Raw genomic sequence first — 27,024 nt, 5'->3', positions numbered from 1 at the left:
GCGGTCGGTGTGGGGGTGCTGGGATGTGTGGGTGTATACACGGCGTTGATTTACAGTTGCACATTTCTTAAGCGTATCCCGTCGACGCTCCAACCTTCTGGGACTGCGGTGGCCGTAAAGCAATTCATTTCCCTTATGCATTTTGTAACAGGTAAAAGCAACGGCAACAGCAATGGTAGAGGCAGCACAGTAGCAGCAGCCAGGTGGAAGCAGAGCTACTTGTGTGCCCGCTAGACCGACCCGAATGGCCCGCCAGCCCGGCCGCAAAATGGCGCAACGGAAGCGCTTTTCAATGAAATTTATGACGCATGGAAACATTAGACGATCGTTGACGTTTACAAGTCGGCGTCGCGTCGCGTTCATTCCTTTCGCTGCCTCGAAGTATGCTAATGTCCTGACACCAGCAATTTATGAGCCCCGCCAAAGTTGTGTGTGCTGTCTGTTTTTTTTCGCGTATATCCGCTCACTTTTTTTTCAATATATCTATATCTGATCCTTGAAGCGACTCGAAAAAGAATTTCAATTAATTATAATTTATGCGACCGAAAGTTGTCTAAAATTAGAACCAAAAAACTTATTTTCAACATGCTGCAATTAATTAAAAACGCAAGAATGAAACTTTCCTTTTCATGAAATCACAATTTCTAGGTTATCTGAGAAATACTTCGTTAGGCTATAGGAATGCACATACATGTTAAGGAAGTGTAGAAGTCAATGTATCTTGCAAAAGTATCACAGAATAAAGAAAAGTATATTTAACCCCCTAAGAACGAGAATACAGTTGATATAAAAGAAGTAGTGAATACAATTTGTTGAACCCTCTATGACTTTAACTACAATGGCGCCTGATTTCCCCTGTTCCAAGTAGGCGGATCGAATGAATCTTGACCCTTTCTAGTCCGAGGATATAGCCGAATATATGTATGGTCCACATATTAAAACTTTAGTTTCAATAATTTCTATTCCTGCGAACAGACGGACGGACACCATGGCAGACATCGCTGAAAGCCCAAAAGAGAAATGAATTCTCTTCCGTGAATGAGTAGATTAAAAAACATACCTCACAATAAATAATAATAATAATAATAATATCCCACTAATAATAAACTTATTGAACTTATACTCGAACTCATATCGAACGGACAGATAATGTTTCGTTTAACATTTTGTGTGTCCCTATTTGGCTTTAAGAAGGTCTGGGAACGCCTCGACTCACATGTGCAACGCCTAAAAGTATGCAATGCCCGTGTCGTTTGTTGCTCGTTAGTAATTTGGAGTTGAACACACAAAAAAAAAAAAACAACATAAAATAAAAAGAAAAAAATAAAAAAAAAATAAATATGCCCTTTTTTCTGGCATATCTCTTGTGATTTTTGCTAACGCCGTCGCGCATGGAGCGCTTTGTTTCTGCAGCCGTTTACCAAGCGCCACGCCCCGGCAATCCCGCACTCTTGGACTGCTGGAGAGCAGGCGCTGGTCGTGTAAGCAGCCAAGCAGCGGAAATGATTCGTCGTAATTTTCCTTTGTGTAATCAACTCCTTTGTAGGGAATATTTTGTATGTTCATATGGCTTGCCGACTACGCCGACGCTTTTGACTCCAACTCCGACTCCGCCTTCAACGCCACCCCCGCCTCCGACTCCAAGTCTTGGCTTCGACTCCAACTTTCGTGCAGGACTGAGAGAGTTGAGTTAGCAGCAGCTGCCACGCCAACTTCAGCGTGCCTTTGGCCTGAGCAAGGACTGCTTATCGCATATAGTTAAATTTCTTGCGCCAAGCCAGAGCTAAAACTTTAATTCGCTCGTTTACGCATCTCAAGCTCATATTTTAATTAAATTCTTTAAGCGGACCAAACCATTATGTAAATTTGATAAAAAAGGGAGTATTCCAATTCACGAGAGTCGATCTCTCAATTTCCTATTCCACTTTCAGACGTTCGCAGAACTTTCAGCGCGCTGTCTTCAGGTAAAGGTAGCCCATGCACCCTGTTAAGGAGATGGATATCGCAGATACTGCGGCCAGGTGTTTTTCTTCTTCTTTTTTCTTTTTGTTTTGCAGCCATCCGCGTCACGGCTGACTTATTACCGCGTTATCGGCGTCGTCTCTGCTTCAACATGATTATTATGAAGTTTTCCCGTCAGCGAGCGTAAAATCCACTTAATTTCAAAGGCAGCCACTGGACTAGCTGCCGAGTCTGCGGAGCTGCGGAATCCCCCACTGATTGTCTTATCAGATACCAAAGGCGAAACTTGCCACAATCCATTGTTCATTATTCAATGTTTCATTTTTGATTGCTAATGGCGTGAATATTGCAAAAAATGACTTGACAGGTATTGCCCGACTAGCAAACACCCTAAATTGAAGTTGAATTGAGTATCTTAAGAGTGAATTAAAATATAATAAATCAATCCTTTACTTTTTTTTTATATTGGAAATGTGAACAAGATTTGAACTCACAGGCCTCTAGTCTAGTCTGCTTGGCTAGCACATGCTGACCCAAGATTTGCAAATATTCACTACAGACAAATATTAATAATTAATTAATTGAATAAATCCAATAATGATTCTAAACAGGAGGCAGCAGTTTCCTGTGTAATTTTAGGCCGTAGGTCAGACGGATGAGACAGATGGATAAGAAGGTAATCAGATATAATCTTTCAGCAAATCTATTGATTCTGATGAAGAATGAGTTTAGTCTGGTTTAGAGAAGGGCAACATCCCCTCAATCCTCAAATCGAGGGAGATCAGGCTTTGATTGAATCGATTGTAATTCTTCTGATATAGGCTTATCTATACGAACGGCCTAGGGCTACTGTGATTTGTTCCTCATTTGAGTGCTTAAATGCAAACCAGTTAGATGCACTACTTAGTTTCCATACTTCAATCATATATACATATATTATTACCGACGCTGCCCGGGAGCTCATTTCGCCAGACAACATACATTAAGAAGCACTACTTCTAAACTGTATTAATATGCTACACTGAGCTGTCCAACTGCCTCAAATAAGGGAGTAATTAAAAGCAACTGTAAATTCTATTAGCATATGGCTCTTCTTCTCTTTTATGCGTCTATTACATTTACAAGGAGCAGTCATTACGCTACAAATTGAACGCTGCATGGAAAAAAGTTGGCAATAGGAGAAGTAGAAAAAAATCAAAACCAGCTGCAGATTGCAGGGCAGACGACGAACATCAAAGCGTTGTGCAAATATTTAAAGATCAAAAAGCCAAAGGCCCATTTGACCCGCTGGGCCACATGGTCAAAAAGGACACATACATTTGCCACATATGTATGTGTGCACGCACACACACACTTTCATATGCTGACACACACAAACATACATTTCAACATTCCAACCATTTTACACTCACATATACAGCTACAGACTCCTGCTGTTGTTGCTTCTGCTGCTGCTGATAGACATAGCAGCGAAAAGAAGCCAGCAGAAAAATAACTGACCATTCACTAACACCCTAAGCCTCCCACTCCGGCCTGGTTGGCTGCATTAATAAAAATTGTTCACCATATTGGTAAATCCATTATGAATATTACGGGAGAGTAAAAGGCAGCTCACTGCGATGAGCCCAAGCGAAGGCAGGCACAGTCGGTGGTTAGTGGGCAGTGGACGGCAGGGCAGAGGGCCGGTTGTAAAAAGATTAAAATTGGAAATTGTGCTGCTGCAGCCGGATAGCAGACGGAGGCCCTCCTCTCGCACGGTTCGACTGCAGTTGGTCGTCATAATTGTGTGCAAAAAGCACAGCAAATGTTTACGTAATAAATTTACGTGATTGAAATATGTCGAGTTGGCAACAAAATGGCCAACGACTGCCCCCTACGCCCCGCTGAACACGTCGCTAGCCCGTGCCTGGCTAACGAATTGGCGCTCTATGCTCTGGGCTGGTCCAGACTCCGTAGCTATGCCCCGCCGAGCACTAACACCACCACACGCCAGCCCCACACGCCAACCGCCCAGCGCCTTCCCTCCGCTTTGGACGTGGTGTAAATTTTTACACATACATATGCAACGCGCTCAGTTTTTATTAGTTGCCAAACGCTTTGGCGTTTGAAATCTGTTGATGCTGCCAGCCCGCGTAGTTGTTGCTTCTGTCGCCCGCCGATGCCGAAAAGCCGCAATTTGCGCAAAAATTATAAAACGAGACTTTAGGCAAACAAAAGCCACGCTCGAGTAAGTTTCATGCATTTCAATGAGTCTGCCTGGGCCTGCGCTTGGGCTTGGGCCGAGCTGAGCCGAGAAGAGAGTTGCGTAACTGAAAGCCCATCGAAAATAGTTGCCATGATGCTCCCTGCTAACCAGTACTCGTGTATTGGCGTGACTATGTATTCCTGTTTAAGGCAAGTTAAGCAAACTAAATCAATTCATTTGAATATAAGATTGAAATTTTTAAGATGTTATAAAGCAGCAAGACAGACAATACTGGTTGAGGCTTCTGGAGTAGGAGATACCCTGAACCCTCATCAATCAGCGATGCTTAAGTACTTAAATATGTAAAATAAAAGGGGTTTCTCTAAAGACTTCTCAACACATAATTCAATATGTATGTAATATGTAGATTATATGTTGTATACTTCTGATAATAGACTTGTTATTATTATAGTTTTATTATTTTATTCATCCATTATAAATATTATTATTTTTTGTATACTGTGAAACCATTGAAAATGGGAAATCAGGAAATCGGTTTAACCGTGTCCGTCTGCTTGTGTGTCCGTATGCTTGAACGCGTCGATTCTAGAAGACACCAGAGCTAGAGATTTTAATTTTGTTTAAATGTCAGTATATATAGCGCGAATTTCGGATTTATCTCCAAAAAGCGATAGCCCTCCCCTGTTTTTATCGATTAAAAATCTTTTCGAAAATAAACAATTTAATTAATCACTAACATCTTTTATGCCGTTAAATTTTATATGTAAATTTATATGTACTTTATAAAATTTCGTTTTTATTATACCCTGAACCTATTGAAAATGGGAAAATCAGGATATAATGGTTTTGTTAAAAGTATGTAACAGGCAGAAGGAGGCGTGGCAGACCCCACAAAGTATATATATTCTTGATCAGGGCGACAAGCTGAGTCGACTTGGCCCTGTCCGTCTTTCTGTCCGTCCGTCTGTCCGTCCGTCTGCCTGTCTGTCCCCATGTATAAGTGCGTCGATCTCAGAAGATAAAGAGCTACAGACTTCAATTTTTTTTAAATGTCCGTATATATAGCGCGCATATCATTAAGACGCATTTTATACAATTTCGGCCTTTGTTGAAATTTACCCACCCCTATATCCACCCCCTGTGTATATACCATATACCATATACATGTGTATATACACACGAATCGAAATAATTGGAATGTAATAATGAAAACTGTCTTTTCGATATTCCTTCACAAAATAAAACAAGTAAGAATGTTGCATTCGGGCAGTCGAGAATACTCATTCATACCCTATAAGCAATTTAGTAGCCAAGTTTTACTCTAATACTGTAGAAAACTCAGTTTTTCTCGATCTTCCACGCCCCTACTAAGCGTAGACTCTTAATTTTTGGCCAGCTCATGGAACAAGCTAACGTTGACCTAGCTATAAAATTTGGATGCTCAAAAAATGAAAAAATTATAGGGTATTTTTTTTTTAAACGCCACGCCCCTAGAGAAGCGTAACAATATTATTTCGGGAATCGGTAGCGGAGGTTACTAGTAAATTTACTATCCAAATTTGAAGCTTCTAGCTCTTATGCTTTAGGATATATAAACTTTTGCGGTTGATCTGATATGAATCGGAGATATACACAAGTATGTGTTCCAAATTTCAAGTCTCTGACCTCGCAGAAATAAACTGCGTTCATACGGACAGACGGACAGCCGGACAGACGCGTCTGACGGACGGACAACAAGACGGACATTGCAAAAAATAAAATTACCAAATTTTTAAATCAATATTTAATCAATCATTTAAAGCCAACTCGTTCAATGCAAATTACGTAAAATATTTGAAGTGTCTACCATAATCAGTTTCCGAGATCAGCACTGCTTAAGCTGCTGGGTAATCGAGTTGAGTCTATGTAAAATACGGCATTCGCTCATAATTATATATTTACTGTAATACCTTCTTTGGTAAATGTAGAAACTGAACCACTAGAAAAGAGAGAGTGCTATCAGTGATTTTTGCTGTAATATATATGTATGTGAGTATTGTATATAATCTACAATAAGAGTAGTATATAATTTAAACATGACACTACTCTATTCCCTTATTATAACTGAACTAGTGTAATACTGTTCTTCCGTATATATAAAATTGTAAGCTCTTGAAAATCCAACTTACTTGCTTAGTCTTAAGCCCAACTCTAATAAATATTTCAGTGGCGAAATCTGGGTCGACATGCCGTTAGCTGGCAGATTAGAAATTTGTTTGTTTTCGAAAACTTCGGCGAGCTTGGAAATCTATTTGAGTGTTGGGTATCGCTTAACCCTGTCACGACTCTAGCAGACATGCCTTGCAATCGCATTTAGCTGGGGTCTGGCTTATATATGTATTCGCACCTTGTCAGTGAATGACAACTATGAAGGAAAAATCTACCACGCGCAATTTGTCTGCTGCATTTGGAAATTGATCCGAGCGACTTGTGCGACAGTCCTGGGAAGCTTCTCCCGGCCATCGGGACATGTCTAAAAAGTATTTACGGCATCGTCAGTCATTCAATTTATCGCATTTCTTGGCCGAGCGCAAACTGAGAAAACGTCACTCGACTTTGCCGCTGACGTGGCTTTGGCTTTGGCTTTGCCTTTGGCCTCCGCCTGGCGACAAGTTCATACGTCTTATGACTTCCCGTTGACGGAAGTGTGTGTATGCGTGTGTTGGTGGGTGGGTGTGCGTGTATGTTTGGGTCTTATGTCTGCTTGGGACGTGTAGCTTACAGCAAAATCACTTTTATAATTGGCACGCAGCCAGCCAAAAGAAGCTGCATGTGGGCAAAAAAAAAAGAAAGAAAACTCTTAAAAAAAAGTTACAAAAAAAGGAAGACTGAAAGAAAGAAACAAAAAAGTTGTTCGTCTGTGAGGTTTTCAGTTAACTTATTGCCTGGCTGGTCGCGTCTCGACTCGTCTTTAGATCCTTAGCGATGTCTGCAGATACGATTTGTCAGATATGACATTATATTAATTGAAATCATACGTCAGCGCTGAATCGTCGCTTTAAAACTGTAATAAAACCGCTCCATGGAAATGGCAAAGTCAATTAAAGTCATCAAAAGTGTCGCCAATAGTAAATTACGCAGCCAGACCAAACCAGCCCAGAATAGCCCGAACAGAATGAAAATTGAGACCCTAATTGAATTGGTAAATATTTAAATAAATATAACCGCAAATAATTAAAACAACAAAGCCAAACGAGGCAGCAACCAGTGGTGGATTTCAATGGACGACACGTCTAAATTAAAAGCTCCACAAATATGAATGCATGACAGCAATAAAAAAAAAGGACAATGAGAAAAAAACTGTCCCTGGTCCAGGTAAATGTTCAAGTGAAAGGCAAAGGGCTAGGTGCGACAGGTAAGAGGGAAGGGCGAAGGTGGCACTCGCAGCACATTTCAACCACAAAAGCAATTAAATTTCCAATTAAATGGCATTCAATGAACGTTACAAACGCTGCGCGATTTATTTAAATTGTTAATTAGGAAACGCAATTCCGATTGCAAAATTGACAAATTAAACAAATTTACTGATCACAAAACTCTCCCACAACTGTCAAATATTGAAATGTTTCCTATATCCTGGATATATAAAAACAAAGTGCGCATTTATTTCGAGTCTCCAACTCAATTTGAGACTCAGCCAACACATTTGAGAAACTTTAACAAAGCCAGCTGCAGCTGCAGCTACAGACCAGAAACAGCCCCTTTCAGAAAAATTAAGAAGGTATACAAGAATAATTTTTCTTAAACGTTTTTATCGTATTGTCATGTACGATTAATTGCGGATCATTGAACTTTTTATAGCTGCAGGAGCTTGAACGATTTTTGCCCCGAACCACTCTTTGCTCTGTTTATTTTTTGCCTGTTTGAACTCAGTTTCCTTCTTCGAAAAATTTGCCGCTTCAACAAAGTTCTCCATGTGATTGACCAATAGATCGGATAAATTGTGAGTTTAGTACATATTTATTTCTTTTGGGTAGTATAATTTACAAGAGAAAATCTATGCACATTTTAGGTTTGTGCGGACCTAACGAGATAAATGTTTAAAAGTCATAAAACCGCTAGCTGAATTTTATACTGCAATAGTTGATGACGTAATCATAGAGGTACAAGGACCTACAAAACTTGATGATTGTAGCTGTTTTTTCTTACATATTTAAATAGTTCTTCGCCAAGAATGAGACACTTGCAATGTTTTGGAAGAGATTTTTTATTATACCCTGAACCCATTGAAAATGGGAAATCAGGGTATAATGGTTTTGTTAAAAGTATGTAACAAGCAGAAGGAGGCGTGGCAGACCCCACAAAGTATATATGTTTTTGATCAGGGCAATGAGCTGAGTCGATGTGGCCTTGTCCGTCTGTCTGTCCGTCTGTCCATATGTTTGAACGCGTCGATTTCAGAAAATATAAGAGCTAGAGACTTCCAATTTTTTAAAAATGTTAGTACATAGCGCACGCATATCGAGTTTATCACTAAAAATTGATAGCTCATTCTGTTATTTTGTTATCGATAAAATCATTATCGAAAATCAGTTATAAAATTATATCTCCTACATCTTTAAAGCTAGAGTCTCAAAATTTTAAATATATATTGATATTCATTTTATAGAATTTCGGCTTTTGCTAATTTTTACCCCACACCTTTATATCCACCCACTCACCCTCATTTGTAAAATGCATATTTCAAATACTAGAGACTTGTGCTTTGGAATATACATACATTTGAACATTATGATTACTTTCTGAATTTGAGATTGTACGTCTAGAAATTAAATTATTCAACAATCAAATTCTCATAATATGAACATGAACATTAATTTCATACTGAATATACTTCTTTATTACTATTCAGAAATTAAAAAATCTAATAGACAAATTGTCAACTTCATAAAAAATAAATCAATTCGATAGGTATTTTCAGCCGATAATTTGATATAGACATATTAGCATAATGCATACATACATACATATATTTACGTATGTAAAATAGATTATTAAAATTATTTATGGGTAATTCTTTATTTTACAACTACACCATTTGATTTTTTAGTCAAAAGTCCTTAAAATATTACACAGGTAAAAAACTGGATTCAAAAATTAAATCGCTAGACGAATTTTTAGAGGATAATTTATTTAATTTTAATTTCCCTAAGTTTCGATGAAAGGCAAATATTTGTTTAAAGTATATAAAGTCATAGTCTCATTTAATATCCATTTCTTCACTCGGCTTACTTCAGTCTGCACTTACATTCATCTTTTATAAAAATAAAACCAATATACTGATTTCACTTACGTGTACGACTTTCATGGTTCGAACACAGGGTTTAATATAATTGTGAATCCTTCTTAATAACAAAAAATAAATAAATAAATAAATATATGTAAAAGGAACAAACATAAAGTAAAATATGATTTGCATAAATAATTTGTAATCTAGTGAAAAAATTTTAGGTACTTGTATGAAATGTATTTCGAGTATAAATTTAAATTTGTTCATATACATATGTATATTATGAATTCTTGTTTTAATAGGAGGTTTGTGTGGCCAATGCATACAAAGAAAAATATTTTTTATTTAGTTTTTTCTAACCTCTATATTATTAAAAAAAAAAACTAATTGTTTTGTTAGTTGCAAATATAAAACTATAAATGTAAATCATATGAAATGCATCACAATAGAAATTGCTTGTAAATTGAACAAAAGTATGGCACGCTCAGCTAAATCAAAACTTAAATTGAAAAAAAAAAAAAAAATTTAACGAAACAGTTCCCATGTCGGATATGTAAGAAGTTGAGATCAGAATTGTATTTTATATTTTTATTGGCAAATGTAAAAGCAACTTTTAATTGATATAATGAAAAGCATTCCTTCTAAGCCGAGACCTCCAATTGTAAAAATGTGTTTGTAATTCTCGAATTGGATCAGTTTGATTATATTCAAACAAAACAACCAAACTATGTTTATATGTATTTACTACTATACTGTCTATAGTTATATGTTGCCCTCAAATTAAAATATCAACTTACGAACAGTCTGAATATTTTGTAAATCTATCAGAATAATGCAAATACCGTATATAAATACTGATACAGTACTACAGAAAAAGTAGAACTTTCAATAATATATCTCTATTATATAAAACGTTTTGAGTGACTTTCTTTGTATATTTAACCCTCTTTAATGTAGATTTCAAATATTTGTATAGCTTTTATTACCTTACAAATAAGTTTACCCTTTGGTAGTTTGATTCCAGGGTATTCCTTTCAATGGCACAAAATGACTATGCGGATGGTAATTGTTGAGCCTCTGCTGGCGGTATTTATTTGCGAGGATGCCTATGGCAATGTTGCGACAACTCGAAAACGAAAAAAAAAATCAAATTCATTTTCGTTGCAATTTTCGGTTTTTGTTGTATTTTTTGAAATGTTTTTCAAATCAAATATCGACAACTGCGGCTAGACTGAGGAGCGAAGCGACATGGCTTGATTGCCTTTGACTGCATATTTATTTGTATGGGCAAGCCGGAATCTTTTTTCAATCATTTTGTTGTAGTTGTTGTTGTTGTGTTTGTTGTGTTGTGCTGTGGGATTTTTCATTTTGTACAGTATTGAGCTGTTCGTATTTTTACGCTTTTTGTCAACATTCTGTTGTGTCAGACTTGTTTGCTTTATCAACTGGACTCTCTCTCCCTCTTTCGTCTCTCAGCGAGCCGTTGGTTTTTAATGCAATGTTTTGATTACGTACTCAGGCAGTGCTGCCTCTGCTGCTTCTTTGTTGCATTCAGCCATCGAGCATTGTCTTTGCGGGCTCGCCTTATGGAAGCATATCGAATGCATCTACACCTCACATCGCCTGCATTGGCTAAGATATTGCTGAGATGAGCTTTAATCAACGACTGCAGGCCCATTGATTGACTCAATGACTCGGCACAGTTTGCGGCAATTGAAAATGCATGTCATTTAGTGGCTATTCATGCAAATCATCTCATGCGAGCGATGCGATTTGGGCGCAAGAGCAAAAGTCCTTTACTGCAGTCAGTTCTAGAATTGCTGATGTTGACATTTTGCTTGGTTCATCTGCTGACAGACATTTCAGTTGTAAGCTAAAGGCAATTCTGTCAAGTTTTAATTGAAACTGAAGTGTCAAGAAACGAACAGTAAATCAATAATAACACAACAAAGCTACAACAACTTGGTTACTATTTAAAGTGTTGGAGCTCATTTGATTATGATCCAAAATGTAGCCTTGATAATGAGTTTTATTTAAAAAAAAAAAAAAAAAAAAAAAAAAAAAAAAAAAAAAATTGTATATTTTTTGTAATTTTTTATATTTTTATTATGAAGTATATTATGACATTAATTCCCATATATGATCATTTTAGGCTTTTTTATCGTATGTAAACTTTTTAATTATTTTGTTAACTTTAAAATGTAACTAAAAACTACAAAAATCGCAGAGGAAAAAATCAAATTATGCCTCGCTAGCCAATATTATTTTAAAACTCTTTTACATGTTGTTTGCATATACTTATTTAAAAACTATGTTTTATGTCACCTATCTCAACGAAAGTCATATCTTAAAACAGATTTTATGTTACCTAATAAAATGCAAAGAAGATTGATCACAATATTATCAAAAATATGTTACAAGTATTCGATTGGCATTCTAAGATTTTATAGGAAACAAGATCACATAATAAAACATATGCCTACTATTGTTTTATTATATTTATATATTAAAGCTTTGTAATGCTTACCATTAGCGCAATCTATATGCAGTTTATGATGATATATTTGAAATTAAATGGAAATTAACCTTCTTTCACTTGCTTAAACACTTTCCGTCAGAGGAAGCTCCGCGATATTAAATAGAATCGTTATTTACACTTTCGCTTAGATAATACACTTATAAATTCAAACACTACGAACGTTTTCAAAATTCCATTAGTTTCTAGCATTGAGTAGTGATATGAGAATGCATTAATATTTACTGAATACTGATTGAATACATTAATATTCACTGATTTGTAAGCGAATACAACTCTACAGAACTTACTGGGAAATATAGATGATTCTATTTAGCCAAGATAAAGTTCAAATATCATTGAAGTATTTCGGACCGTCAATTCGCATATTTTCACAACCATAGTTAGTTAAGCGAGCGATTCATAAATTTTGACTTTATTGGAAGAATTATTTCAGAATGCAGATTCTTCCTAAAATAAACTTACTTGCGAATCAAATTATATCTTATAGGAATAGTTATATACATGCTTGTATACGTCTACATATATTTATATATATAGTTATGTTATATAGTGCAGGTATGTACTAACTTAACTAATCAATATAGAATTATCTTATTCAGATTTAGTATTTTTTAGATGCTGCAAAGACTCTAAAGCACTCTCATAAATGTACTTTCTTCTTGAATAATTATGCGTTCCTTAAAAACATTTCGTACCAAAGATATGCAAAAGTTCTTTCTATAGCTTTGTTCTACATGAGCTTCGGCGTGTCCTAGGTCAGTTACAGTAGGAAGAGCCTTGGCTTAGGTCAGTTCTCAGTTTACTCGGAGGCGTTAATTTACATTTCGTTGAGGTCGCCAGACATTTGCACAATCTCGCGGTAAAGTTTTCGACTTCACGGACACACACACTCACACATAAGGGCAGGAGCACAAAGAAAGACAGAGGAATGTTTGCTCAGACGCCGGTTCTTTGTCGTCAGCAACCTTTCGTAACCGTATTTCGCGTAAAACTGATCCTTAACGCATTCCGAAAAAATCTGCTGCTTTGACATTGAGTGTGGCGAATGTGCAACGAGCACGAGACCCAGCAAATGCACGAGGACACGAAGCGACACGGCCGACAGGACGACGAAAAGGAAATTTCGGTAGACGACGTGCCACAACGAACCGGCAAATGGACGACGGCGAAGTCGTAGGGCCACCAGATAACGGCTTTTGCTGCCAACAACTGCACGCTTGTTCTTGCTGCTTTTGGCCAAGTGCAAATCTCGGCAAATACGACGAGCTAACGACGATTGCAGCCAGCCGACGTAGCCTGGACCAATAATGAAGATGTGTTGCATCCACACTGCGTGCAACATGTATCGACTGAGAGGGACAGCTTCCCAGCTTCTCAGTTCACCGTGATTCTGAATCCAATGACAAAACTCACTCAACTTAAATTAATAATTTAGATATTGGATTCGTTATCTGCTTTGAGGACTCTGTGACGTGCTTTGCTTCAGCGGTTGACCAGCTCATTGAGAAGCCGAGCTCGAACATGTTGCCAGGTTGAATTCGCCGCAACTTAAGCTCTCTGCAATACAAGTAACGGCAACAAGTGCAAACATCCCCAAAGAAATTCTACACGCTCACGGTAACCTATCAGCATTTCGCTTAAAAGCTCCGATTTTGCCGCATACACTGCACTGAAAAATATTTCTATCCTATGCAAAAACATAAATACATGTTTATTCTATAGACTTTATTAAATTTGTAATTGAAGTGTAAGTACACTTAACGCCCTGAAAAGTTTACTATATATAAGAAATTTTGTCATCCCAATGTAGAAATATTTCAATAAAGTTCCTCTACTTTCGCACTGTGTACAAAAGCTGTTGAGCTAATGTGTGATGCGCCGAGTTGAAATTCGGTTTGTGTAGACTTTTGTGTAGTCTCTCTTAAAGAGTAAATATTTAGAGAGAGCGAGACAGCAAAATCTAAGAGAACTTTTGGGGGTTGAAACACGTCTATGGGAATAAAGGCTTGGGTAAATCAATTACAAATAAAACTAAAAAATAGTGATGAAGAACAATACAAATCACAAATGATTGAAGTCCAAGATCCCATTTTAGATCTATCGAAATTAATTCACTGTACCAGAATTTTATTGAACCATTATAGAGTGTATAATATTCGTAAATTAGACCCCAGAAAAACAATGGTCCAATTGCATTTAGTATCGATATACATATGATTATGAAAATATAAATAATATCACCAGAATTCCCCAACAGTTTTTCACCACACTCCTAACTTGAATCGCTCACAGAAACGTTCGCACGCACACAAATACAAGTATCTATATAAATATATATGTATATGAATATGTGTACATATATATGGACAGAGACAAGCAGCCAGCCAGCCAGACGGCGTAAAAAGGGATAAATAAACTCTACTGTAATGCATAGCAGCTCTTACTATTTGCTGAGCAAGTCCCTGAGGCTCTCTCGCTCTCGCTCTCTCTCTCTCCCGTCGCATGCGCACTGGAAGTTGCCCTAAAGCCGAGCTCGGCCAATCAGCTGCCTTGCTGCAAGTTTTATGAGCACGACTCGAGCGGGCCAATCAGAGGCTTGCATATTTCCAGGCAGCCGAGAGCCAGGCTGCACTGTTGCCCCTACGAATGCACTGGGGCCCTGCTGGAGGGAATCAGCCACCCCGAAGAGCGCGCAGTCGCAGCGTTGAGCAGTGGCAACTGTTTGCCTCGATGGGCGCCGCCCAAGTGTCGATTACAATAGCAACAACCTGCACGTTGCATATCTGTAGGCTCAATTTCACACACACACACAGACATGTTTGCTCAGTGGCATTCATTCCGGCTCTGACTCCGACTCCGACTCCGACTCTGGCTCTGACTTTGACTCTGGCTCTGGCTCTGGCTCTGGGTCGGGCTAGGTGACAAATTTTCACGCCAACGCCTGTAAATATGTACTAATTTTTAGCTACAAGCCCTTTTCGCATTGCAAAACGAGGGTAATTGAGGTCGACTCGCCATAGTCCTTCTTTTGCAGTCTCCTTTTGCTGTGTTGATTTTTCGCATTGCATATTTCGAGGCTCTGATTACGAGCCTCCTGCAGCTCGGCCATTATTATGACGTCTTCTTTGGCGCGCACGAGTGCCTTTCTTCCCCTGTTCGTACTATCTTCTTCATCATCAGCAACATCATCCGCTCCTTCTTCTTCTTGTTTATTTTGGGGTCATCATGTTTACCAGCAAAATATTTTCTCCAGTGCCACATAGCCGAGTGTGAAAACATTTTCCATGGTTGCACTTCTGATTACAGTTCGAAATTTGAGTGCCGCAAAAGTGATAAAGCAAAGAGAACTTTGCAATCTTTAGAATAGTGGTCCATCTCCCTGTCAGTCTGGCAGTCAAAAATGTGGTCACAATTGTTGACAAGGCTTTTTATATTCTTCGAATCGTGGAGGCAATCAGTGAACGTCAAGCGTCCGAAAATTCCATTGATGACTCAATACTAGTTTTAGATATCTATATTCCATTACACAAGACATTAAATTGATTTATTGTTATTCCTATTCACTATTTAATATACATTTTTGCAATACACTTTGTTAAAAGTTAAATATATGGTAGTTTTTGGCTTGACATGGTTTATTATAGTATTATTAGTAATTTTTAATCTATGATACAAGATTTCTTTAGCTTTCTTCTACATTTATATTCAACTTAATTAAGGCTTACATTTTTGAGAAAGAATAAATGATTACATGATATACATGCATAGACTTAATAATACCTATATGAAAAAAGTATATTGTTTTTGTAAATCAAATCTTATAGGAGGAGTCTAATAGAATGAGGACACGCTTTGATTATTCTTAGTCTTGATGTGGTAGCGTAAGGTCAGACCATCAATGCGTTGTAAAAATCTCGTTCCATCATCCACCTCATCATAGGTGAGTGAATTTCCAGCTTTAAGTCATAAGGCTGAACCATTTTAATTCATTTTCCCGCAACCCACATAGCTTTAACTTGAACTAAGGTCACATGAAACTAAAGATGGTGGTCACGGACTATGTCGGAGTCTGACAGCTGCAAGCGCTGTGCCTATTTACTCAGCTCAAAGGGGGCAGAGCACGCAAATGCATGTGCAAATAGATATAAGGGAGCAATGCACGCCTTTGCACTGCCACGCACACACACACACACGTACACGTTACCACACCTGGTGGAATGAGAGCTACATAGTCGAAAGGGAATTGAGTTAGGACCTAAGAGCTTTAAATCAAAAGTCATCCAGGCAGTCAGCTAGCCAACCAACCAACTAACCAACCAACCAGGCAGGCAGTCCGCCAGGCCTATGTAAATAAATGCAATATGCAGGCGCAGACTGAAAGCAAAGCAAAGCCAAAGCAAAAATACCAAACAGGACACTTTTTTTGGTCACTAGGAGACAACGAACGTCCTGGCGACTACAATAGAAAATGGCGCCTTAGTTTTACTCTGTCGATTCTGATTAAGGCCAGAGGTCGGCATGTCGGTATGTCTGACTGCCTGTCTGACCGTCAGACAACCGCAACCACAGATGGGAAAAAAATGTCCTAAAAAATCCGTCGGTGGGCACAGTGCACTCTTGCAATGCTACGAAGTAAGCAGAATTACGTGCATTTGTTCTCTGCAGTGCGGTTCGTGCACATAAATACGAGATGCGGCTTCGGCGTACTACGCCAAGTAAACAAAGTCACGTTGACTGCATTTCGGATGAGCCTCTCTACCTATCCACTGGCTGACTGACTGACTGCCTGAATGCCTGATTGACTGACTGAATGACTGTCTCTCCGCTTTTTGTTCCTTTCCCTGACTGCGCCTCTCTTGAGCAAATAAACGCTGCATACTGACAGGCGCGTTTCTCGTGCTGCTAGCGACTATGCTTTAATGCCTGTACGGAGTTATAACAGCTAATGAGACTATTGCACTTTAATTTCAATAAAATGTCCAAGTAATCAACGAAAAGAAGTTTGTAACAAAATTAATTAAGTTGCTGTATTTATTTGTTTGTTGCTACATATTATTATGATTAGTCTACTATATCCTTGCTTTGCGCTGCTAATTCAGCTTCGATATAACTAACATATAACGACCGTAATTATTGTATCTTATACAATAATAATACACATATTCATTATTTTAATTTTATTTGATTTGAGGCCGAACTAACACTTTATCTATTAATTTCTGGGATATTTTTATACCTGAACCCATGGAAAATGGGAAATCAGTGTATAATGGTTTTGTGTAAAAGTATGTAAGGGTAGAAGGAGTCATCGCAGACCCCACAGAGTTTATATATTCTTGATCAGGACGACGAGCTGAGTCGATATAGTCCTGTCCGTCTGTCCGCCCGTCCGTCCGTCTGTATGAGTCCGTCGATCTCAAAAGGTACAAAAGCTAGAGAGCTGAAATTGGGCATGCATACTCGTGTATACTATGGTATGACGCAGTAAGCGTCACTTGAGCACGTTTAGACCTGAAAGCTTCAGATTTACTGTGTATATAAGTTATCATGTAAAGCTTTATAATTCCAAAGCTTCATTCGATACAGAGGCTTAAAAGCTATCACTCGAAGCTTTGTTCCCACAAAGCTATTCTCAGTTGATAGCACTATCATTGAATCTCCCTGTGGTTATCACTCGAAGCTTTGTCCCCACAAAGCTATTCTCAGCTGATAGCACAAACGTCAAATATCCATGTGGTTGCTGACGTGGCGTCCGATTATTGGCGGAAATGTAAAAGCTTTATGATGGGCAAGCTTTATCTCTTGGAGCAGATCGCGTGGCCGGCAGTATCAAAAAGAACTCACCCAAGAGCAACACGCACAAACTGTTGCTGATAGCTATTAATTAGAATAAAGTCGAGCTGATATAAATCTTTTGTGGATCGCTAAATAAAGCCTCCACACTACAAAATAAAATAACTTATGCATATGATGAATACAAACATATTGTAATCAACAGATTTTGAATACCACGCCCCGTCGCCCTCAATTTGTAAAAAACTCATTTCAAAGACTAGAGACTTGTGCTCTGAAATCTACATATGTACATTTTCAAAATTATGATTACGTTCTGAAGATTAAGATTGTATGTCTAGAAATTAAATTATTCAACAAATAAATTCTCATAATATTGCCCACACTGCAGCGCAGCACAAGCACAGTCGCTGTTTACTGCGCAGTTAGCAGAGCTCGTTTTTATACGTGCATGTGTATGTATGTATATGTGCATAAAAGAAGTACAGTATGATTAGAATATCAGATTGGAGGGCTTAGGGTATCTCCTAGTCGAGCAGCCTTCTTACTTTTTTGAATATATGAATATCGAATATAGCTAAATATCGTACTAATAAAATAAAGTTAAGGTCTTGAACATCCATAAAGTAGAAGCGAAAATACAGATAAAATTTCATGCTCAATCACCAACAAATTTTAATTTAACCTTATTATACATGAATTTAATAGAAAATTTATTTATCAACGACTAAATCGTAAAAAATAATAACACACAATCAATCCATAAAAATAATTGTAAAGCTTGAATTCTCTTAGTGCTTATACTTATTAAGTTACCCTTCCTTTTTTTTTTAATTTGGCCCAATAGAGGAAAGGAGTTTTATTTTAAATTTATATTAAATCTTTGATATTTAGGCAGTTAAGGCCAGTTAGATGTAATCATAATCACGAGAATTTATAGTTTAGCTAACGCACAGTACATATTTGATGTATATCAGAAAATGTTTGAAGCGATTCTCTGGAGACTCAGACTCGATTTCCAATAGATTTTCAATTTTAGATTCTTACATTAATAATTGCGCGTTCACGCAATGACGCTCAGAGTATCTCTATATTGAACACTCCCGATAAATAAAGTCACTATTATGACTTACTTGATTTTGCAGTCGTTGCTATTATTTTAACTGCACACAATTATCCTACAGACTGGGCGATTAAATTGGCTCACACACAGTGTAAAGTAAGCCCATTTGTTAGTATCAAAAGTATCTCGGAACAGAGAGGAAGCATTAGATATGAATTTTTTGACAGTGCTTATAATTATTTTAAGTTTCTTTCCGTATGCAAACCTGGTAAGCATAAAGAGAAAAAAGCTTATTTACAAAATTATTTTTAGTGTATTTTATTTCTAGAAGTTGAGATTTATAGTTGTAAAATCTCCAGTATGTGACAAATATAATCGAAATTATTTACGAAACTTTTCTGTGGACTATTACAACACTAAATTGGACGTTGATGTAGTCTTGATAAAACCACTTCAATCAGGATTACGCTTAAGCATGGACTTTTCCACACGAAGGATACGGTCATCATCTTTCTCACATTTTTATGAATATTCCCTGGATTTGTGCAATATGTTGTCCACGCGGAAAAATAATATCTTCAAGAGGTGGTTTTCCACCTTTTATAATTATGGAAACATGCAAAGAACTTGTCCAGTTCAACCGAATTATTACTATTTGAAAAACTATAAGATCAGTGAGCTCGAAATTCCGCCATTCCTTTTTGCTGGCCTTTTCCGCTTGGAATTTCAGATGGTCCAAAATAGTGCTCAAAGTAAGAAAAAAGACCATATTTTTAGCTGCGAAGTAGAGGTTGAAATCAAATAAAGGCAAAGAAACGAAGCAAGCTATACGTGTAAGGTGCCCGACATGAAGCCAAATTGAAGCTCGTTCCAGCTACTTACAAAAGCTTTTCTAACTTTTTTTGATCAAACTTTAATAAAAATTAGGCTCTTCAAAAATATAAATAAATAAATAAAATAAAAAAACCAATAAGGAAAACTATTTCACATATTGCAAGTGAACTTCAGTTAAGCAATTTTGAGAAAGTTCTTCAAGTTAATTAAATAAAAATAAACTTCAGAGCAAATTTAGAGACTATCTCTAATGGTCTGACACGCCTCCCTATGCATTTTAAATTTTAGCAAAACTATTATACATTGATTTCCCATTTTCAATGCAAATCAGTACAATCGGTACAAACGATGATTGCCACTCGTCTATAATTTATATAATTATTGTTTTCTGAACTTCATGTTTAATTGAGCAATGAACTTCTTTGCACGGCTATAATTATAGCCTGAACCCATTGAAAATGGGAAATCAGGGTATAATGGGTTTGTGTAAAAGTATGTAACAGGCAGAAGGAGGCGTGGCAGACCCCAGTATATATATTTTCGATCAGGGCGACGAGTTAAATCGATTTAGCCCTATCCTCTGGCTGCTTATTATATATTTACTTTATTTTCATTTTTATACCCTGAACCCATTGAAAATGGGAAATCAGGGCATAATGGTTTTCTGAAAAGTATGTAACAGGCAGCAGGCTTCATCGCAGACCCCACAAAGTATATATATTCTTGATCACCCATTGAAATGGGAAATCAGGGTATAATGGTTTTGTGTAAAAAAAAAGTATGTAAAAAAGTATGTAACAGGCGGAAGGAATCATCGCAGACCCCACAAAGAATATATATTCTTGATCAGCACGACGAGCTGAGTCTCTATAGCTCTGTCCGTCTGTCCGTCCGTATGAACGCCGAAATCTCAGAGGATATAAGAGCTAGAGAGCTGAAATTTTGTGTGCATACTCGTGTATACCATACGCAGTACGAGTTTGCTTTATTTTTTCGATAACTCATCCAATCACTTTTTTATCGAGAATAATCGAAAAATTGATTTTGTTTTTTGAGCCTCATCGGAGTACTATTAGACGTGGAGACTTCAGATTTACTGTGTATATACATATGATGAATACAAACATTTTGTAATCAACAGATTTTGGATACCACGCCCCCTTCGCCCCCTATTTGTAAATTCTCATACTATTGCCCACACTGCAGCGCAACCCAAGCGTAGTCGCTGCTTACTGCGCAGTTAGCAGAGCGCGGGCGCGTGAGGGTGGATGCATGTGTATGTATGTGTGCGTGCATAAAAGAAGTGCAGAATGATAAGAATATCAGCTTGGAGGGTTCAGGGTATTATCCTAGTCGAGCAGTCTCGACTAGAGTCTTCTTACTTGTTAATACTGATATAATATCTATATGTATTCAGTTTATTTAAAATATGTTATACAGATGATTTTGAAATTAAGCTTACTTAGGAGTTAACGACTGGCGCCTTCCGAGCATTAAGTCAAAAAAAAAAAAAAAATAAATAAATAAATAAATAAAAAATAAAATATTGAATATAATTATTAATTATAATTTTGATAGGTAAATGAAATTTTTTATACCCTGAACCCATTGAAAATGGGAAATCAGGGTATAATGGTTTTGTTAAAAGTATGTAACAGGCAGAAGGAGGCGTGGCAGACCCCACAAAGTATATATATGTATTCTTGATCAGGACGACAAGCTGAGTCGATTTGGCCCAGTCCGTCTGTCTGTCCGTCCGTCCGTCCGTCCGTCCGTATGTATGAACGCGTCGATTTCAGAAGATATAAGAGCTAGAGACTTCAACTTTTTTTTAAAATGTCCGTATATATCACGCGCAGATCGAGTTTATCACTAAAAAGCGATAACTCATTCCGATATTTTTTTATCGATAAAAAACCTTATCGAAGATCACTTAAATAATTATATCTCCTACATCTTTCAAGCTAGAGTCTCCAAATTTAAAATGTATATTAAGATGAATTTTATACAATTTCGGTTTTTGTTAAAATTTACCCCCCACACCTAAATCCACCCCCTCACCCTCATCTTTGTAAAAGTCGTATATCAAATACAAGAGACTTGAGCTTCGGTATACACATACATTTTAACATATGATTACGTTCTGAAAGTTTCATTACGATCGTACGTCTAGAAATTAAATTATTCAACAAATAAGTTTTCATTATATTGCCACACTGCAGCGCAACTCAAGCGCAATCGCCTGTATATGCGAGTGTGTGTATGCGTGTGTTTGTTTGTATGCGTGTGTGTGTGCGTGTATTTGTATGTATGCATGTGTGTGTTTTTTTTTTTTTTTTATATTCGTTTATTAACAGTTTTAATATTACAAGGTGCAAGTTGCGTGGTGGCTAGGATAGTGCGCGATGCTTGCGGGACGGCCGTAAAGCATTGCTTCGCAAGCACTGTGCGCTACCTTAGCCTGGGACAGCTCGACTTCTCATTCGCTCGACTCTGCGGAGCTCCATCATCACTGTGGCCGCGAAGGTGCTTGTTTGTTCCCAAGCTTCCTCCGATTCCAGCATGGTGTTGACAATGTTGTCCGCTCTGATGGAGCGGCCCACTGCCTCTTCCAGACGACGCCTCTCCTCCAGGAACCGTCCACATTCGAAAAGAATGTGGTTGGCGTCTTCCACGTGCCCTCGCTCGCACCAGGGGCACTCGTCAGATTCCTCGTGGCCGAAGCGCTTCAAATAGCTCCGAAAGCATCCGTGTCCCGAGAGGATCTGCGTAAGGTAGAAGTTTACCTCGCCGTGCTTGCGGTTGACCCATGGTTCAAGCTCCGGGATGAGCTTGTGCGTCCACCGCCCTTTAGCTGAGCTATTCCACTTCCTTTGCCATCGTGCAATGCTGTTCGCCCTGATAGCGTTGGGTCGCGCAGGCGCGTGCGAATTTCGCTCCACGGCTTCGGCGACCAAGTACTCCAGTGGTACCATACCAGCTATGACGAGCGCCGCGTCATCGGAGATAGTCCTGAAAGCGCAGCTGACTCTGATTGCGCTCAGTCTGTAGATCGCGCAAATGCCCCGGCTGTAGCTCGGCGTTGCCATCGCTCTTGCCCATATGGGCGCAGCGTAGAGGATGACGGACCTAATGACGCTCATATGCGTGTGTGTGTGTGTGTGCGTGTGTGTTTGCTAATTATTTTTGAAATATCAGTTGCTTGTAGGGTTCAGGGGATCTCGTAGTCGAGCAGTCTCGACTAGAGCTTTCTTACTTGTTTTAAAATCTCTTCTATATTTCTCATATATATTTACTGTTAAGTGCTTTATTATTATTTTGCTTTATTATTATTTTGCTTCATTATTATTGCATCTAGTGATTACATTTTCAGTATTTAGAGCGTATTTCAGCAGAGCGACAGGCAGGAACAATGAATTCTTTGAAAATGATTATAATTTTTTTAGCTTTAATTTCCTTGACGAATGCGGTAATAATATTAAAACGTATATTTTGTTTATTTTTCAAATGAAAATATCCACATTATTTTTAGAAATCAACAGTTGTTGTCTCAAAAGCCCCCAAGTGCGACAAATACAATCGGAGTTACTTTGCAAACGTATCTTTGGTATATCAAAGTAAGACTCTAAGCGTTGACTTGGACTTAATTAAAACGTTGCTCCCGGGATTGAGCTTGAATCTGGATTTCTTCTCTCGCAACGCTCAATTGTTTTCAAATATCTTCGAACATGGAAACTTCCAGAAATATTGACCAGTTCAACCAAATCATTACTATACGAAAGATTTTAATATTATTGAGCTCGGCGTTCGACTTTCCTGTTCTCTGGCTATTATCGCTTAACATTGCATGCAGTTCAAGTTTATATTCAAACGAAAGCCAAAGACTTTTTAATTGACTGTGATATGGAGGTACAGATCAAATAAAATCGAGACCCAATAAAATCTTTTGAAAATGCTGAACTCCAGTGCGTTCAATTAGGCCTGTATTAATATCGACTATTCTGATTTACGAATATAATTTGCTCTCGCTTTATATATTATATGATATTATTATGTATTCAGTCATTCATATACATGCAGTCTGTTTAGGATGAATAACGAGCACCATTTCGTCTCATTAGTGGTTCATATCGACAATGAATTTAAACATTTCGAATGAGTGTAAACATTTTATAACATTCAGTTGTCGTCAATTTTTAATGATTATCTGTCAGTTGAATAGTAATTAGCTTAGTAAAACAGATAGCCACCAGTTGAAGTTATTTGGTTATTGGCGTCGTGATGAAGGTGCTGACGGAGTGTACAATAGGCATAATTTTACTGACTTGCGCCTGCAAAGTGCAAGATGGAGGTGGCGTGAGTTCTGCTTGAAAAAATTAAGTCTTTCAGTTGCGTATATTCGTCCATTACAGTCCACCGTGCTCTTCCAATCTGGAGAGTGCAAGTTCAATCCCAAGTTCTTCGATAACTTCACCATACGCACTGTCAACAACACGGTCAATCTGGAAATGGTCACCAAGAGAAGCTTTGATCGGGGCTTCAATGTTCACGTCGACTTCTCCATTAAAATGAGTAAAGCCGATCGTTATCAACGCGTCTTCGCCCACACCATGGACGCTTGTGCAGTTACAATGGCCTTGAAGAAGAACATTTTTAAGGCCTGGTTCCAGAGCATGTTGGCTCACGGCAACTTCATATACCACTGCCCAGTGCCTCCCGATCATTATTATCTGCGAAATTGGAAGGTGGACCCCAAGCTGGTTCCCCAGTATTTGAATGCCGGCAGCTATCGCGTCACCGGTCACTTTTTTTACGGAAAACTCAAGTCCAAATACGAGGACCCTGTCTTAGACATAATTGTATATACACTATTAAAGGTCAAGTAGTTAAAAACAATAAAGAAGCCTCTAGTTTAAGCTACGAAATCACTTCAAATTTCAATAATTCTTCGTTTCAGAGCATACATATACCCACACACGCACATGGGGATGCAACCAGTGTTACTTATTTAGCCTGATTCAGCCTAATTTAGCTTATTTATAATACATCCATTAAAAATGAGCATGGGATGGATTCTCCAGACTATGTAGCAATCCTAGTCCTTAAAAGAACTATAGAAGAGATCAAAAGAATTCCTCCTCCCGCACCATACCATGCGATGCTATTAACAGCATTCTGTTAATAAAATGGCCCCAACACCAGTACACCCACTGATTTGCAGTACTAAGGGTGCGGCGGAGTATGTTACATTATATATATACATATATATGTATGTTTCATTATATTATTCAGAGAACACACAGCTATCTTCTCAACAATAATGACGCGGAACTTACAAGGCGGTCTTTGCACTTATTATCGACGCCACCACTCCAACATACATATATATATGTATATATTCTTGAGCAGCGTAATGAGGTAATCCGATTTAACGATGCGGGCTTGATTGCCTATACATCTGTTCGTATGCTTTACTGCTATTATATAAATATCTACTATTTACTTACCATTAGGAATATATATGTAGAAATATTCTCAGCGTCGGTGCATTCATCCATGAAGGTAATGAAGCAAAGGTCGGGGAACAGATAAGAAATCGAATTTATAATTATTCCAACAATTAGGTTAGTGAGTGAGTCCAATTGATTTTTGGAATATTTAAGTCTTTGAGCGCAAAACTAAATTATTTCAGTGGAATTTATAATTGTCCGAAATAGGTCAATTTGTACGTGTCGCAATGTTTTCGTGGCGCATTTATTGCTGTCCGACTATTTTGATAATTGGGTTCATTCTGTGCACAGATATGCTTCCCAGCCAAGCGGTGAGTCTAGTATACCCAACTTCTCGGCCCTTAACGTATCTGAATTCTGTGTTGCTCTGCAGGAGCGGCGGGTGGAGTTTGTGTCCAGCAACGCCACTTACAATCCGAAATATTTTAGGAGCTTTTCGATGTGTGTTTCGAATAGGACCCTGAATATGACAATGGAGCTGTTGCAGCCGATTCAGCGCGGCTTCAAGGCCCACATCGACTACCAGCTGCGTATGCCAAATGCCAAAACGTTCCAAACCATCTTCAGTCATCATGTCGACGTGTGTGCCACGGTAAACAGTGTCAAGGGTGGACTATTCAAGAGCTGGTTCAAGAGCATGACGGAGAAGGGCAACTTCATGCTCAACTGCCCGGTGCAGGTGGGCACCTACTACCTGCGTGACTGGGAGATGGGCTCCAGCTTGACGCACCAGTTTCTGCATCCCGGCGAGTACCGGGGCAAGGTTTACTTCTTCTACGGAAAGTACAAGACCAAAACCGAGAACCGAGTGCTTGCCTTAACCATAGATTCCGTTCTGTATAACTGAGCTAACCAAGCTTCCAATAAATCGACAAAAGTGCGACATCTACGGCGGGTCGTGCTTGCTCATTGAAGTTGCATGAGGATAATAATATCCTGTACACGGCTGCAGCATGTGGCACGCAGCGCCGTTGATAATCGATAGTAGCAGCAGCAAAATGCGAACAAAAAGAAATCGAAAATAAAACATTCAATTTAGCTACAATATCCTCGATGTCAGCAGCCTCGCGCTCCTCGCCTCTTTCGCTTGGCAGCTGTCGCATGCAGCACAAAAGCTGCTCCAGCAGCTGTGTTCCTGCTAACAGTTTCCTTTACTGCATTTTCCTTCCTCTTCTGGTCCTGGCTGCTTCCGTCCGTCCCGTCTCAATTGCGTGTGTACTTTTTACCTTATCGCTTCTTAATTGCCGCCCACCTGCACTTGTCACTGCCACGCACCAGGCGGTCCGGTCGGCAATAATTTTTACAGCTATTCGCTTTAGGCTCTATGTGTGTGTGTGTGTGAGTGTGAATGACTCCCGCTGGAATTATTATAGCATGTGTAATGATGAGTTCCCCCTGACAGTGCCCGCGGCCATCCCAGCTGCCCGCTCCACGAGTGCTAATGAGTGATTTAGGTGAGCTTTGTTCAATTAGTTTATTACCTGCTGCGGCAAATAATTGGTCAGCTACGACTCGGAATATGCTTAATTTTCAATTTGCGCGGATCTAGAGAAGGAGATTGACCACGGTACGGATATACATATATCATTCCACACAATTAAACCTAGCCAAGTCTTAGACTACAGCGGGCTATGGATTATGGAGAGTGTATTTTTCCAAATATATATTGAGTTGCGTGTACATTTTCCTCTTTAAATATTACTAATATGTAAGCAATTTATTAAATCGAGTGATGTTTGCCCAGCCCAAGTATTGGAGAAGAGCAGAGAGCGTTTCGCAGTGCAAATCAATTTCACGGCAAACAAACGCTAAACGTTATTTAGCACTGGCATAAAGCACGACAACAAT

General features: G+C 38.4%; 4 protein-coding genes across 4 annotated transcripts in view; 3 read left to right on the top strand and 1 right to left on the bottom strand.

The window, feature by feature from the left end:
• LOC108650333 (uncharacterized) overlaps window positions 1–12,149 on the bottom strand; it is an 87,568-nt gene extending 75,419 nt beyond the window's left edge. Inside the window, exon 1 of the mRNA XM_030387838.2 lies at window positions 11,965–12,149. The gene's annotated coding sequence lies outside the window, so the exon portion shown is untranslated. The remainder of the gene's footprint in view (window positions 1–11,964) is intronic.
• A 6,805-nt stretch (window positions 12,150–18,954) lies between these two features.
• On the top strand, window positions 18,955–19,657 carry LOC149091538 (uncharacterized). Its single transcript, XM_089260215.1, has 2 exons — window positions 18,955–19,100; window positions 19,161–19,657. Exons 1-2 carry the CDS (start codon window positions 19,044–19,046, stop codon window positions 19,635–19,637), a joined length of 534 nt encoding a protein of 177 aa, XP_089116341.1. The 5' UTR covers window positions 18,955–19,043; the 3' UTR covers window positions 19,638–19,657.
• Window positions 19,658–24,078: 4,421 nt separating this feature from the next.
• Window positions 24,079–24,560, top strand: LOC108650332 (uncharacterized). The gene has a single exon (XM_018099448.2). It carries the CDS (start codon window positions 24,175–24,177, stop codon window positions 24,550–24,552), a length of 378 nt encoding a protein of 125 aa, XP_017954937.2. The 5' UTR covers window positions 24,079–24,174; the 3' UTR covers window positions 24,553–24,560.
• Window positions 24,561–25,180: 620 nt separating this feature from the next.
• Window positions 25,181–26,065, top strand: LOC108652446 (uncharacterized). The gene is made up of 2 exons (XM_018102634.3): window positions 25,181–25,487; window positions 25,550–26,065. Exons 1-2 carry the CDS (start codon window positions 25,404–25,406, stop codon window positions 26,021–26,023), a joined length of 558 nt encoding a protein of 185 aa, XP_017958123.2. The 5' UTR covers window positions 25,181–25,403; the 3' UTR covers window positions 26,024–26,065.
• Window positions 26,066–27,024: the final 959 nt, after the last annotated feature.

This window comes from Drosophila navojoa, chromosome 4 (assembly GCF_054131105.1).
Source record: "Drosophila navojoa isolate 15081-1374.11 chromosome 4, UAZ_NAV_1.0, whole genome shotgun sequence".
In the NCBI taxonomy this organism is placed as follows: Eukaryota; Metazoa; Arthropoda; class Insecta; order Diptera; family Drosophilidae; genus Drosophila; species Drosophila navojoa.
The sequence above is the reverse complement of the archived record's forward strand: the minus strand, read 5'-3'. Positions and strand labels throughout refer to the sequence as shown.